Source organism: Sarcophilus harrisii, chromosome 1, assembly GCF_902635505.1.
Source record: "Sarcophilus harrisii chromosome 1, mSarHar1.11, whole genome shotgun sequence".
In the NCBI taxonomy this organism is placed as follows: Eukaryota; Metazoa; Chordata; class Mammalia; order Dasyuromorphia; family Dasyuridae; genus Sarcophilus; species Sarcophilus harrisii.
The window spans coordinates 133580622-133597299 of record NC_045426.1 but is presented as its reverse complement, the minus strand read 5'-3'; the positions used below and the strand labels follow the sequence as shown (position 1 = coordinate 133597299).

General features: G+C 32.9%; 1 protein-coding gene across 1 annotated transcript in view; it reads left to right on the top strand.

Annotated features, from left to right (window-relative positions):
• Nucleotides 1-16678, top strand: part of OXCT1 (3-oxoacid CoA-transferase 1) — a 180542-nt gene that overhangs the window by 91900 nt on the left and 71964 nt on the right. Inside the window, exons 10-13 of the mRNA XM_031964557.1 lie at nucleotides 4943-5037; nucleotides 6926-6974; nucleotides 10218-10290; nucleotides 11141-11216. Of these exons, the coding sequence (XP_031820417.1) occupies nucleotides 4943-5037; nucleotides 6926-6974; nucleotides 10218-10290; nucleotides 11141-11216 (293 nt within the window). The remainder of the gene's footprint in view (nucleotides 1-4942; nucleotides 5038-6925; nucleotides 6975-10217; nucleotides 10291-11140; nucleotides 11217-16678) is intronic.

Genomic DNA, 16678 nt, shown 5'->3' with positions numbered 1-16678 from the left:
TGTTCTCTAAGTATACCATCATAGCATCTGTAAAGAGTGATAATTTGGTTTTCTCATTACCTATTTTAATTCCTTTAATCTCTTTCTCATCTCTTATTGTCGAAGCTAGCATTTGTAATACAATATTGTATTATTGTATATTCAATACAATGAATAGCAATGTTGATAGTGGGCAAACTTGTTGCATTCCTGATCTTATTGGGAATGGTTCCAGCTTATCCCCATCTCATATGATGCTTACTGATGGTTTTAAATATATGCTCCTGACTATTTTAAGGAAAAGTCCATTTATTCCTATACTCTCAAGTGTTTTTATTAGGAATGGATGTTGGATTTTATCAAATGCTTTTTCTGCATCTATTGAGATGATCATATGGTTTTTGTTAATTTGGTTATTGATATAGTCAATTATGCTAATAGTTTTCCTAATATTGAACCAGCCCTGCATTCCTGGTATAAATCCTACTTGGTTATAGTATATTATCCTGGGCATGATTATCTGTAATCTTTTTGCTAATATTTTATTTAACATTTTTGCATCAATATTCATTAAGGAAGTTGGTCTATAATTTTCTTTCTCTGTTTTCATCCTACCTGGTTTAGGTACCAGTACCATGTCTGTGTCATAAAAGGAATTTGGTAGGAGTCTTTCATGTCCTATTTTTTCAAATAGTTTATATAACATTGGAGTTAATTGTTGTTTAAATGTTTGGTAGAATTCACATGTAAATCCATCTGGTCCTGGGGATTTTTTCTTAGGAGCTGATTAAAAGCTTCTTCTATTTCTTTTTCTAATATGGGGCTATTTAAGCAATTTACTTCTTCGTCTATTAATCTGGGCAACCTATATTTTTGAAGGTAGTCATCCATTTCACTTAGGTTATTGAATTTATTGGCATATAGTTAGGCAAAGTAACTCCTAATTATTTCTCTAATTTCTTCTTCATTAGTGGCGAGTTTTTCCTTTTCATTTTAAGACTATTTGATTTTCCTCTTTCCTTTTCCTAATCAAATTTACCAAAGATTTATCTATTTTGTTAGTTTTTTCATAAAACCAACTCTTTAGTTTTTTTTATTAATTCAATAGTTTTTTTTTTACTTACAGTTTTATTAATTTCTCCTTTTAATTTTAGAATTTCAAGTTTAGTAGTTGATTGAGGGTTTTTGATTTGCTATTTTTCTAGCTTTTTAAAAGTTGAAAGCCCAATTCATTGATCTTCTCTTTCTCTATTTTATGCAAGTAAGCCTCTAGAGATATAAAATTTCCCTTTATTACTGCTTTGGTTTATCCCACAAATTTTGGTATGTTGTCTCATTGTTGTCATCCTTTTGGGTGGAATTATTCATTGTGTCTATAATTTTCTGTTTTACCCATTCATTCTTTAGGATGAGATTATTTAGTTTCCAATTACTTTTTGATCTACTTTCCGTGGCTTTTTGTTGAATGTAGTTTTTATTGCATCATGATCTGAAAAGAATGCATTTACTATTTCTACCTTTCTGCATTTAATGTTGAGGTCTTTATGTCCTAATATATGGTCAGTTTTTGTATAGATTCTATGAACTTCTGAGAAGAAAATGTACTCCTTTCTGTCTCCATTCAGTTTTCTCCAAAGAGCTATCATACCTTACTTTTCTAATATTCTATTTACCTACTTAACTTCTGTCTTCTTTGTTTTGTGGTTTGATTTATCTAGTTCTGAGAGTGCAGGGTTGAGATCTCCCACTATTATATATGTTATATTTCTAAATTCCCTCCTTTACCCTTTTTCTCTCACACTTTTCAATAAGGTGAGAGAAGTTTCTCTGTAAACCAGATATATCTAATATTTTCTTTTTGAGCCAAATGTGGTGAGAGTAAGATTCACACAGTGTCTCTCCCCCCCCTTCCTTAATTCCCTGAGATATGATAGGTTTCCTTTGCCTCTTTGTGAGATGTACTTTCCCTCTTTTTACCTCCACTTTTACCTTTTCTGATACAATCTCCTTTCCACTTCTAATTCCTTTTTTTATATTATAACAGTAAAATAAAATTATACATATTCTCTTTATGTATGGCTGTAATAGAAATATAGTTCTCAAGAGTTCTTTTTATCTTTTTATGGATTCTGATCTACAATTGGAAATCAAATTTTTTTTAGCTTTGGTTTTTTTCATTTAGAAACAAATGGAATTAACCTGTTTCACTGAATGTTCATCTTCTTCCTTGAAAGAAAATGTTCAGCTTAACTGGGTAGTTTATTCTTGGCTGTATTCCAAGTTCCTTTGCTTTTCAGCGGATCAGATTCCAGGCCCTTTGATCCTTTAATGTGGAAACTGCTAGATCCTGAGTGATCCTTATTGTGTCTCCTTGGTATTTGAATTGTTTTTTTTCTGGCTTATTGCAATAGTTTTTCGTTAGTCTAATAGTTCTGAAATTTAGTCACCATATTCCTTGGAATTTTTATATTGGGGTCTCTTTTAGAAGGTGTTCATTGAATCCTTTCAATGGCTATTTTACCTTCTGATTCTATAACATCTGGGCAGTTCTCTTTTATGATTTCCTGAAAAATAGTGTCTAGGCTCTTTTTTCATCATGATTTTCAGGGAGCCCAATGATCCTTAGATTATCTCTCCTAGATCTATTTTCCAGCTCTGTTTTTTTTCCAAGTAGATATTTAACATTTTTTTCCCATTTTTTTTTTTTTTTTTTTTTTTGGTTTTGCTTGACTGGTTCTTGATGTTTCATTGAATCATTCATTTCCATTTCTTCAGTTCTGATTTTTAATGTTATTTTCTTCATTTACTTTTTTAAAATTTCTTTTTGTATATGTTTATTTGAGTTTTTAAATGAATTCTTTTGTTCTATGCAATTTTTTCCATTTCATAATGAGTTATTTTCTTTTTCCAATTCACAAATCCTGCCTTCCTGGGAGTTCTTTATCTTTTCTATTTCACATTTCAGGGAGTTGCTTTCTTTTTCAAATCTTTCTTTTAATGAGTTATATGCCTTTTCCATACTCTGTTGCAGAGCTTCCCTTTCCTTTCCCCATTCTCCTTCTAGCTCTCTTTTAAGATCTTTTAAAATTTCTTCTATGAGAGCCTTGTGTGGTGGGGACTAGGTTATATCCCCTTTTGGAGTTTTGTCTGGAGACTGTCTGCTATTAGTCTGTTGGAAATCTGTTCCCTTTCAGTATATAGTTAGAGCTCGCTTTGCTTTTTTACTCATTTTTAAAATATCCTTGGGTTCTGTCTTTAGGGCAAAGAGGTCCAAGCTTCCTCTATAGAACATGTAGATGTTCCAGGATGGACAGTGATTGCCCTGTGAACAGGCTGTGAATAGGCTCAGAAGAGCAGCTCTGCTGCGAAGAGCAACTGTGCTGTGTTCATGCTGAGTCACACCCAGCGTTGGGTGGGTGTGGCCAGGTCCTGTTAACTCTGGCATTTTAGGGTACACTCTACCTTTTGCCTTTGTATAACTTCTCTGCTGATCTATTGCTTTGCAATCAAAGCAGAGCAGCCAACACTTTGGTAGAGCCTTCCCCGCAAATTCTCCTCCAGTGGAAACCGCATCCCATTCCCCTCTGCTCAGTGTGGACTGGCCTCCATGTTCTATCTCCCCACCTGCAGTGTCCTCCTCTTGCCCAATCAAGACAGACATTTTCTGGCAATCTTCCAAATTATCTTCTGCTGGTAATTTGTTGTACTCCCAATATTTGTGGATTCTCCTAGTCAAGTGCTATTTCAGAGGCTGAATTTTGTAATCAGTATTGAGGGTTGTAGAGGAGCTCAGAATGAAGCATGTGTCCTTTCCACCATCTTGGTTCCACCCCCACAAAATACTTATTGTTAAAAGATATGTGAGTATATTTCCCCTGAGTAGATTTTCAAATCGTAGCTAACCCTTTGCTATGCATATTGCAAAGCACACACTAACACTTTTGGTGATTGGTACATATTTAACAAAATCAATAAAAATATAATGGAAAATAGATCAAGTAAAAAATGTGGTTTTCTTAGTGGTATTTGCTTTATTTGAGTTTGACACCTTTGTTGTAAAAAGGCTCCTTTTCTTCCGGTGTCTGATGGTCTCTGAACATCTTTTTAAAAATGTTTTCAGTGCTTTTTCTAGAGAGGTAAAAGGACAACTTGATGGCACAGTGGATACTGCAATAGCTCTGGAGTCAAAGAGGCTCATCTTCCTAAGTCACAATTTAGCCTTAACCATTCACTAGCCATGACTCTTGGCAAAACACTTAATGCTCTTTGCCTGAGCTTCCTCATTTGTAAAATGAACTGGAGAATTGGCAAACTGTGCCAGTATCTCTGCCAAGGAAACCCCAAATGGGGTCCTGAAGAGCCAGACAAGACTGAAGATGCCTGAAGAGCAAATAGAGACAGATGTGTCTCTCAAAGAAAGTTCTTTAAATTTTACCCTAGTTGCATTTGCTGAGACTTAAGTCTTTTTTTTTTTTCCTTAAGAATTTTTGAAGATACTACTACTAATGAATTAAATGTGTCCAAAAAATCTTCTAAAGAGAAATATAGGTACCAGAGAAGCTGGTTCATTAACTTTTAATAGTCCTTGCCTAGAGAGTTAAATCTTCTTTTTTTGATGAGGAATTATAAATATTGAAAGTTTTTACGGATTTTTTTTATTTCAGGGAAAAGTGTGTGAACCTCTTAATGAAAATGGAAACAGATGACAAAAACGAGTTCCTTACAAGGGCCATGAAGCCTCTGATCTGCTTCCTTGAGCAACTACATTAGCTAAATTTTTGCTAGAAGGAAAACTATAGGTAACCTCAATTTTTCACAAGACAGTCCCCTAAGGATAATTAAAAAAAAATGCAATTATTATGCTCTTTATGGGACACTGCCATTCATTCCCATGCAAGTGAAAATTTTGTGAAATAATTGCCTTTTTTCAATTCCAAACTGGACCTTGACAAGTTTTTTTCAGCTAATTTGGGTATAGGAATCCCTCTTCTGGCCAGCAACTTCATCAGTCCTGACATTACTGTTCATCTACAGAGTGAAAATGGAGTCCTGGGTTTGGTAAGATATATAATAGCATTCCATTACTTCATTGTCATTAGGAATGGGGCTGTTCAGCATAAGTCAATTTTGCAAATAACTGAAACATAGCCTGTAGGTACCATTAAAAAAACATTATGTCATTTTTTGATGGATTTTTTTTCTAGAACATATTTTATCATATGCTTTCCTACCAATTTACACAGTCTAAGTCTAAGAAACATAATTTACTTTTTTCTTCAAAACTGAATCATCATAATGACCTCTACTACTGATGGTACTGTAATGCAGCAGCTAGGTGACATAATGTGCTTGGTCTGAAGTCAAGAAGATTCTTCTTCCTGAGTTCAAATACAGCCTCAGATATTTTGTCAGATATTTCAGAACCTGGGAAAGCCATTTAATCTCTGATTGCCTCAGTTTCTTCATCTTTAAATAAACTGGAGAAGGAAATGGACAACCACTGCAGTATCTCTGCCAAGAAAACCCTAAATAGAATCAGTCAGATGCCATTGAACAGCAGCAGCAACAAGAATTCTGTTTGCTTTTTAGCATTAATAATATCCGTGTTTCATAACATGTGTTTTGTAGCAGGCACTGTGCTTAGTGGTTTGCAAATATCATTTCAATTGATCTTCTCAACCACGTTGAGAGATAAATGCTGTTAATTATACTCATTTCACAGATGGGGAAATTGAGATAAATAGAGGTGAAGTGACTTACCCAGGATAACAAGCTAATATTGTCTGATTGTCATTTTTGTATATTCAACCATTTCACCATGTTTGTGGTTTTCTTTGGCAAAGATACTAAAGTAGTTTGCCATTTCCTTCTCCAGCTAATTTAAAGATGAGGAAACTGAGGCAAACAATGTTAAGTGACTTGGCTAGGGTCATACAACTAAAGTACTTGGAGAGATAAATTTTCTTGACTTCAGGCCTCTCTCCATTCATTGTACTATGTAACTATGCCAATTACTCTTTCTGCCTCAGAGATTCCACTCCACATTTTTTCTAGTACTCTTTGGGCTAGAAAAGTATAATCAACTTTTTAAGAATTATATATTAGTAAGTCAAAAAAATTTATATTAATAAGAATCAATAATAGGTCAATAATTATGTATTAATAGGTGTCACTAAGAGTCAATAAGTTAATAAAATTATATATTTAGAGTCAAAAGTCAATAAGAATTATATATGTATTAATAAGAGTCAATAAGATTCAATAACAAATCAATAAGAATTATATTAGTAAGAGTCAATAGTAAGTCAATAATAATTATATATTAATAAAAGTCAATATGTATTAATAAGAGTCAGTAAGGTACAGTTGATAGAGTAGTAGACATTGAATCAGAAAGAGTTGAGTTCAAATGAGACCTTAGAAATTTATTAGCTTTGTGACTGAGCAAGTTATTCAATCTTGGTCTGCCTCAGTTTTCTCATCTGTAAAATTGGGACAATAGTACCTAACTCCTAGTGTTGTCAGTATTAAATGAGATAATATTTGTAGAGCTCTTTATTCACCACTGGGAACCTAATTGCTTTCTCCAACACCTTTCATTACTCATTACAACCATGTGTGATTTTAAAGTTTGAGAGAACTGTTTGTGATTAGTAGAAATTAAAAGATTGACCTAAAGTCATGGTTATTTTTATAGGAAGGATTTGCTGGGTCTTAATAACTATAAGCACAGCACAAAGCCACTAAACTTCTTCTCTTGCCTATATTTATGCATAAATATTCATGTAAAGGGCCTATAGAATTAAGGAAAGCAAACTTTTAGAAATAATTCCTCTTAAGTTTATCAATTAGAAATTTCTTCTGGATAATTTATAATAGTGTTCTCGGTATGAATGGTTCAGCATAATGTCTCTTTTATCTAATGAGATTATATATTTTTTAATAGGGTCCTTATCCATTAGAAAACGAAGTTGATGCAGACCTGATTAATGCAGGTAAAATTACTTACAGTGAGATTTCTTCAGGCTATTCCTTTGTGATTTTTTTATACCTAATAACAGTGGCCTCTTAGGCTATATTCTACCCCTCATGTTAGAAAATGAAGATAGTGTAGAGGTAAGAAAAACTAGTTTCATGGATCTCTTTTCCCAGGTAAAATCAGGCAATTAGTATTTATTAAAGAGCTGTTGTGTGCCAGTATTGTGCTAAGTGTTGAAGATATGAAGAAAAGCAAAGACCAATTTCTGCTTTTAAGGAGCCTCATCATCTAATGGAAGAATTCACTGTAATAAAGTCTATTAACCAAAAGTTTCCCCTCAACAGTTACCAAAGTACTTACATGCTTTTAACTGTGATAAGAGTGAGTGTGTGTGTGTGTGTGTGTGTGTGTGTGTGTGTAAGAAGAGGGATTTGGAGTGGAAGAGAAAAAGGTGAAAAGAAAAGAGATTTTATCAAGTTTCTTAAAATTAACACCAAATTTGGTTCTTCTGCTTTCAAGTTCAGGAGAGTTCTAACGATATCTTCTTCTTTGGTCCTTCCTTACATTTTAGTCCAACCTTAGGTTAACCTGAGAAGAATTGGGCTCTATCTACCAGCAGTCTGTATCCCAAGGTGATAGAAGGAAATTACCCAGGCTTCTCTGCAGAGGGTAGTGTCTTCATTCATACATTTTTATGAGACTCCCATTCAGTTTGCAAACTATATGTGGGATGGGAATCATTTTTCCTCACCTAACCTTTCCCCCCAAAGCAGTAAACATTTACCTCACATTTTCAGATGACCATGAAGACCAGCTGCCAACATTTGGCATTTAGAATTTTTCTGAAGGAAAACAGACTCTTATTCTCAGTAGTTAGAGTTAACTTAATACAATTCAACTCCCAGAAGTATAAGGAAACATGGCAATGACATTTAACCAAGGCTACAATTTAATTCAAATGTGTCCTTTGGTAATGGCTTCTTGATCTGTGAAAATATTTGCTCTTTGGCTTAATTAATTTATATTAGTGAGTTCTTTACAAATGAATGATTCCATTTTTATGGTTTCAGTCATGAATCAATAAAAATCCATATTTCCTTGAAAAGTAGGTGCTTTTGTTTGCAACAGGAGGTAAGCGTTTCTGTCTTGAAGTCATTAAATTAAGAAGGAACTCAATAGCACCACCAGTTTTGTTAAGTAATCTCTCAACTCATTAAACTAGCTAAATTGGACTAGTTAATCTCCAAGATCCTTTCCAGTTCTAAAATTCTCTGATAAATATATCACACACACATATTTATACACACAAACTATACATGTATGCACTTTAAAATATATTTAATTATATATGTTATATGTATGATGTATAATTAATATATGTAAATATAAAATATATTTAATTGTATATTATGTATGAGATTTACATATGTTAAACATACATATATAAATATATATAAATTTTAGACTAATTTATGGAACAAATACTAAATGTAGAAAATCATGTTACAAATGTTTGTTTTGAATATTTTGAAGTTGTCTCCAAAATCTTTTTTAGAATTTTTGCTTTTTGTCTTCTGGTTGGTGGCTGCCTTGGACAGAAGTTTCTTAAGGCAAGGCCTCGAGTTAAGGGAACATCAAATAAATGTTATGGAAAAATAATGAATACCTTGTGCTAAAAAGGGAAACTTATGTTATTTAGATAATCCTATTGATAGTTTTCAGTGCAAGCTCTCATCCCAATCTAACAGGTTGACTAACAGACCCCTAGGGTATAATTAGTTTCAGGGTTATATAATAACAATTATACCATTTTTTATATTTGGGAGCACTTATAAATATTTAAATGAGTTTTGTGGAATTGCCAAAAGCACTTTGCATGGACCAGTCTAGTTGTTCAAAGGACTGAGGGGAAAATTAATTAGGGAGCAAGTCTATCTGAGCCTCATTTTACAGATAAGGAATTAATATAGAAACACACACAGAATAATTATGTAGTTTGGATTAGTATCTAAATTTCAGCTCAATTTTCTTTAAATCAGATTTCCCTGCTTAACTCTTAAATTTGATGTTATGACTTGAAAAGGTTTAAGATATTAACTCTGCATGACATATGCATAACAAAAAGTCATTTTCCATAGGTCTCACCAAATATTAATCTGAAGAAATTGTGGAAGTCCTATGAAGAAGGTTGAGATAGTATTGCCCCATTCTTGTAGTAATTTTCCTTTAAGTCTGAAGAAGGATGCTATCTTCATCCAGAAAGAGAACTAAGTATAAGAAAGTTTGAAATAGTTTTACATCTCTATATACATATTTGTGTCTATTGATAGCTATTTCTTGGCCAGGAGTGGGGAAGGGAGGAGAGATAATTACCCAGTTTATTATTATTTAAAAGGAATAGTTAATTGCACACAATAGATTTGTCTTTTCATGTACAATCACCTTTTTTTCCCCCTATTGTATGTTATAGAAATGCTTGTTTTATTTCTTAAGTTGAGAATAAAACAATTTTTTTAAAAATTCTGTTATCTAGAAGGTCAAGTTTTTTGGAGTTGTTTTTAGTGGGATAAGCCAGAAAGTGGAAGAAAGGAATCAGTGAGTCTTATTGGAAAGAATTGTAGAATGGAATGAGCTATAGCCAGCTCAGCTAGCTAATTATTAAATTTATAACGTGAACATTTGCACATAGGAAACCGGCAAGCTACAAATTAGCTTTTGGATAATTCTTTTGTTGATTTTTTTCTATACTTTAGAAAGTATATTTTTAATACTTAAGAAATTTTTTATGCTTAATAATTGTTAATTCAAATTAACCTAAAAGTGAGTCCTGCTTACATTTCCTTTCCCCTCACTCCCTCCCTCAACCCCCGGCCCCCTGAAGTTGTTAAATATTTATCAGTACACTTCTGGGGTATGGAGTTGTGAATATTAGGTAATTAGATAAACCACTCTTCCTATATTATTATATAGATCTTTTTCTCAATAATTTCACCCCAAAATATATTTTTCTATTTAAATTTTTGTTCATATCATCCATGTTTTTGATTGAATTAGACAATTGGCATAACAGGTTTCATCCACTAAACATCCTTAGCTGCCCACTCTGAGGCTCTGCCAGAAAATGCATTCCAATAGTGTTTTGATTTTTCCAAGAATCGACTCTTTTGGAGGAAAAAAAATGAGAAAATTATGTAGCTCCTCTGTTGGTAATGTGAATGCTGTTTCTCTATTAGGAAATCTAATACCTACTTCTTTTCAGGCAAGGAAACAGTCACTGTTCTTCCAGGAGCTTCGTATTTCTCCAGTGATGAATCATTTGCAATGATTAGAGGGTATGTAATAACCTAACCCCTCATGTTTCACATGAGGTAGAATGAGCTGAGTCACTCCTTAAGTATATTAGCACTACTGAGAAGCAGAATACATATTTAACAACTGTAAAACTATCATGAATTTGTTCAACAATAGCTTCTGAAATAATTTTGATTGAATATTGGGAGTTGAAATGTTCAGCTTACTATATAATTAACAGGTTACTTTTTATCTAAGAACTCTAGAATGAATTGCATAAAATATATTTGTAACTGGAATGAAACAGTTTTTTCAGCCTCTTTAATGTGAATTGATTATGCTCAAGCAGATTCCTATTTATGGTCTTTTGTGTTTTTCTTGATTCTCCCAGAAAAAAACTAACCATGTGTACTTACCTGTTTTGTTTGTCCACAGGAAAATATTGGTTACAAAACCTTACATTTAAAGAAGTATTAAAATATTTCTCCATACATGTGTAATATAATAACATATCTTTGGAATTAAATTTTAACTAGTACTACTGGTAAAGAGACACAGAATCCACTATTATTAATTTTTACTTTTGGCAATTTATTTTTACCTCTCTAGTACTTTTCTCATTTTTAAAACAAAGAGATTGACTAGATGATATCTAAGCTTTTTTCCAGCTGCAGAATAATCTTCTTGGTAGAAGAGCTTCACTGCAGCAAAAATAGAAAGCTTCTCCACTAGGAACACAATTTAGCATTTGATTACACACACATACACACACACATATTTTCCAACTCCAACATGGTGTGATTCTGTATATGATATGCCAACAAAGGGCATGAAGATCCTGAAGCTTGTTTTAGTGACAAATATTAATTATATGTATTTTTCTTTTAATAGTGGCCATGTTGACTTAACAATGTTAGGAGCGATGCAGGTTTCAAAGTTTGGTGATCTGGCCAATTGGATGATTCCAGTAAGTAGCTTTTATTTTTTATTTTTTAAAGTTCTTAACTATACTTACATCAGAATAGTCGGTTCCACAGTTTAATAGATTTATATTTGCTCTCATGGAAAGATTTGCTAGATTTTGAGTCAAAAGATCAGAAGATTTAATTTTAAATTGTGGGTCTGCTACTTAATAGAATATATTTGTGAATCTATGCAAGTCACAATTCTCTCTAGGCCTTCAGATTCCTCAACAGTAAAATGAAGTAGCTCACTATGTTGTCTTTAGGGGTTCCTTCCAGCTCATCAATATTAGTACTTCTGTGGTTCACAATCTATCTGCACCTTCTCATTTCATGGGATTGTTATCTTTGTATTTTCAAAGAACCTCCATCAAAGAATCTCACCCAATCCATTGAGTTAGAGGCTTCTTCTACATTTTCAGAATCTTTTGTGAATCTCTATAATGTACGTAGGTAGTCCATATTTTACCCTAAAGTTTTGTGTTTTCTTGCGGTCAGAATCAAGTTGTTTTTTTAATATTGAGCTTGAGCATTGTGTGGCTCAGTACATACATATATGAATGTCATAACAGATTCAGGGATGGTAGTGTGAGGGATGTAGAAGACCCTTACCCAAAATGACTACTCAGAGATTACTCAGTAGAAGGCAGAAAAGTTGTTTATTGAAAACCTCCAGAGGATGAGCCGTCCCATCGCAAGATAAGAAAGAGAAAGCTCGCAGTAGGAGGGCTAAAGAAGTAGTAAAGATACATAGCTTTTATACAAGAAATTACATCACAAGTAAGAGAGCATTGAGAAGGGGAGGGGGAGGCATCTAATTGGTTGTTGCTATTTGGGGAGATTGGAATGGAAGGTTTCTGTTTCCCCGGAAATCTCCTGATTTCAAGGAAACAGAAAGTCAGGCCTTCAGGCTTAATCAAGCAGACAGTGGTCCAGCTAATAGACTAAATATCAATAAATGTCAAATACCAATAAATGTCATCAGCTCAAGTTAAGTAAAGATGTTTCTAACTGGCCAAGGCTCAAGTAGATATCAGCCTGCACATATTATACAGGTCATAGGGGAAACATAGAAATAATAAAATACAGAAAAAGAATTCATACATTCCTGTAAGTTCTTCACCTTATCTATTCCCCACAGTAGGAACAAGTAGCAATTAATATTGTCTACACTTCTAATGGATAACATTAATTACTTTAATTAAAACTTTTGGTCAGTAGAATTTATATCTCCTGAAGAGAATATTCTGTTGCATTTTTTTTTCTTTGTATTCCAATGCCTAGCAAAGTACCTTGCACATAGTTAGTTCCTGATAAACTTTTGTTGTACAGAAACATGATTTTAATTATTTGATGAAAGATTTTTTGCAATGAAATACAGAAAATTGTGAAATTCAATTACTTCTGAATTGTAAACTGCTTCTATTTATTAATGTCCTACAATCAAGGTCAATCCTCTTGTAGTAATGTTTTATTTTTCCCAATTACATATTAAAACAATTTTCTAGACTTTTTTATACTTTTCATTTTCAAGTTATTTGCAGTTCTAAATTATACTATATTGCTCTTACCATGTGTAACATTTTTCTGGTTCTGTTCACTTTATTTTTCATCAATTCTTTTAAGTCTTTCTAGGTTTCTCTGAATTCATCCTGTCATTTCTTGTAGCACAATAATATTCTGTCACAATCATATATCACTACTTGTTTAACCATTCCCCAATTGATAGGCATTCTCTTGATTTACAATTCTTGGGCATCACAAAAAGAGCTTTCTTCACATTTTTAAAATTGATTCCCTTGAAGTCCTTGACCTTTTGGTCCTTCCAGATAAATTTTGTTTTGTTTTTTTCTAGCTCTCTCAAATAATTTTTGGTAGTTTGTTATGGCACAGAATAATAGATTTATTTAGATGGAATTGTATTTTTTATTATTTTGATCTACCCATGAGCAATTAATATTTTTCCAATTTTTAGATCTGACTTCATTTGTGTGAAAAGTATGTTGTAATTGTGCTCATATTGTTTCTGGGTTTGTCTTGGTATTTTGCAACTTTGCTAAAGTTTTAATTATTTCAAGCGTTTTTGTAGTTGACTCTCTAGGATTTTCTAAGTGAAGTAATGTATTATCTACAATGAATGAGTTTGTTTCCTCATTGCCTTTTCTAATTTCTTCAATTTCTTTTTCTTCTTTAACTGCTGTAGCTAACATTTCTAGTACAATATCAAATAATAGAATGATAATGGACATCCTTGCTTCACCCTGATCTCATTTCAAAGGTTTCTAGCCTCTCTCAGTTATAGATAATACTTTATAATGACTTTAGGTAAATATTACTTATTTTAAGGAAAACTCTATTCCTATGCTTACTAGTATTGGAAATGTATATTATATTTTGTAAAGACTTTTCTCGATCCATTGAGATTATCATATGATTTCTGTTAGTATAGTAACTGATATGACCAGTTATGTTGATAGATTTCTTAATATTGAAGTAGCCCTTCGTTTTTTATATAAATTCCACCTGGTCATAGTATATGATTGTTGTGATGATATATTGCTGTAATTTCCTTGTCAGTATTTTATTAATAAAATTTTTTTATATCAATCTTCATTAGGGAACTAGATTTGTAATTTTCTTTTCTCAATTTTGACTCTTCCTGATTTGGTTATTAGCATTATATTTGTGTTATGAAAGGAATTGTTTGGATTCCTTTGCCTATTTTCCACATTTTTTTTTTAGAAAGTTCATTGATGGCTTCTTCTTCTTCTTCTTTGTTTTTTTTTTAAGATTGGGTGAAGTATTCTTTGAGGCAAAGCCTCTTAAACAGCTTTTGGAAATAGTGACATCAGCTGTAGTAAGTTTCATGTTATTAACCTAGACCCTGTCCTTCCTTACATATAAAGATATTGCTTTTGCTGATAGTAATAGCTTTCTGGTTGTGAAACTGGCCAAAAAAAGACAAATATGTATTTATAGTCATTATATTGTGCACAACAAAAACATATTTTGATTGTTTGCTTGTGTTTTTCTGCCTCTGAATCTATATAGAATTGAAACTAGCTTTTTATGACTTAAATAGTATGTTGGCTACTTTCTTATGGTTTATTTTTCCATATTTCTTTTTTTGAGCAAAAGATGGATTGAGTATGTTTCTTCCTGAAAAGTTCTTTTTTTTATTTCAAGAAAAGAATCTTATTAACTCCTAAAATTATTACCTTTCAGTTAAAAGAAATTTTTATTGGATGCTTCCATGTTAGAGCTTTCAAAAATACATAAATGATACTCTTCAAGATGTTATGGATTATATTAACATTAGTGTTTTTTTTATCAGTAATGAAACATTTATATTTTTCCAGGCATAAAAATACTAGCGATTATTAGAGGCCTAAAGAAATTCCAGGTGAATTTACTAAAGAGTTGCTTCATGTGCTTTCCATGATACTTAATGTGGTGACAGGCAAGTTTGAATTTCAATTTTTTGATCAAAGAAGGGGTTGAACTAGTTGGTGCTTTCTAGTTTTAAGTCTGTAATCTATTAAATGAACCAGTTAGACAGCCTAAAAAAAACAGATGATGGACTGCCTCATTCCTGTCTTTGTATAAAATGAGATAATATTTATAACAAGCAGTGTCTGATATAGAGTAGGAGCTATATGCTCGTTTCTTTTCATTACTTGCATTGAAGTACAACACTGGAGGTAGGGAAAGCAATTAGAAGTCTACTATAATAGTCCAAGACAGAGGTGATGAGTGTCTGAACAAGAGATGTCAGTGTGAGTGGGGAAAAAGGGCAAGACACAAGTTCAAAACTTTGCAAATGATTGCCTGATGAATAAGGGAAAGGTGAGAATCAAAGATAACTTAGATTTTTGAAATCTTAGTGACCAGAATGGTGATATTCTCAACAGAACAGATATAAGAACTATAGGTAGGAAAGGAAGGAGGGTAAGTTCAGAAGGAGATAAGCTCATCTTGTCAGTTTTGAATTTAGTACAGGTGAACTTCAAGTTTCTGATGGATATGTAATAAGAGACATGAAACAGGGCACTGGGGAAATGATATTGAAATTATACCAGTTTGGGAAAACTATGAAGATATGAAAAATGGAAAATATCAGTAAGAACTTTTAAAAAATAAATTACATTGACCTATATTGGCTATTTTAGCAGTATTTGGTACAAAATATGTAACCTGAATTGACAACATATATTTTAGAAATTAATCTGAGGTGAAATGAAGCAGTACATGCAAGGTGCTTTCTCTAAAACCTTAAATCACTATAGAAATGTTGGGTATTCAATTAAATTGAATCTGAAAATAAAACCCTTATCTTTGCTTATTATGCAGAAAACTAAAAAATATCCTTCTTAGTCATCCTCACTAAGTCATCCACTTGGTCAAAAGAGCTATAAAACTCAGAAACTTTTTTTTTTTTTATTGCAGGAGCTGGCAGTCAAGCTTAGAGTTCATCCTTATTACACTGTGTTTCATTTGCCTTCATGTTTCATTGGGTTTAATAACTTTCTGTGTTGTGTATATCTCCAATTTGTCTATTTGTTGTCCTGCTCAGTTATCTTCATTACCTTAAGCCTTCAAGGCAGGTAGAGTGGGCATTTGGGGTACCATTCATCCTGATCTTCAGCAGCTTTTTAGTATTCAGGTATAGATGCAAATGCACTTTGTTGGCTTTTTGTTGTTTTATTGTTTGTTTGAATGGTTTTGCCTTGAGCATAGATAGTGGGAAAGCTAGATTAAATAGGTCTTTTCTTGTTCCATACTTACTGTGATGGGATTGGGGAGTCAGGACAAGCCTTAGGGTAGTCACAGAGTACCATAGTCCCAATCAAATATTATTTCTGTTGCCAGTCCCTTGAATCTACATTCAGAATTGTTCCAAAATACATGACTATTCCCTTCTTCTCATTGCCTATTTTTGGTAAACAGCTGCTGTGGGTGATTGCATGTGAAAGGGAAACAGATGTGTGTGATCAGCTATAGCAGCTGTTTACTGAGAGTATACTATGTTGTAGCAGCCTGTTGGAAATACCGAGTGTACGTGAGCACAGCAGTCATGAACGCTACTTGCTTGGTATGCTACATAGAAAGGGATGAAACAAAGTATTCCTGAAGTATGGAGATCTGCTAGTATCCCACTGTTCTTTCAGCTTGTGTATGTGTATTTCAAAGAACTAGGTTATCAGAACTGTGTTGGGCAACATACTATGTGCATGGAGTCCACTGATCTTTTGGGGACACTATTGAGGAAAAGCTGAACCCCTGTTCCCTCTAGATGTGGGGGCAGGAGGAATTGCTTACAGAGAACTACCTCATTGCAACCATTTTAACAAAAAGAACATTTAAATTATGACGTGCCACAAAGTACAAGCATATTCATTACAGGGTATATATAAGTTTTCAAGACAGTCAAATATTGTGAGGGAATGTATACTCATAGAATTACTGC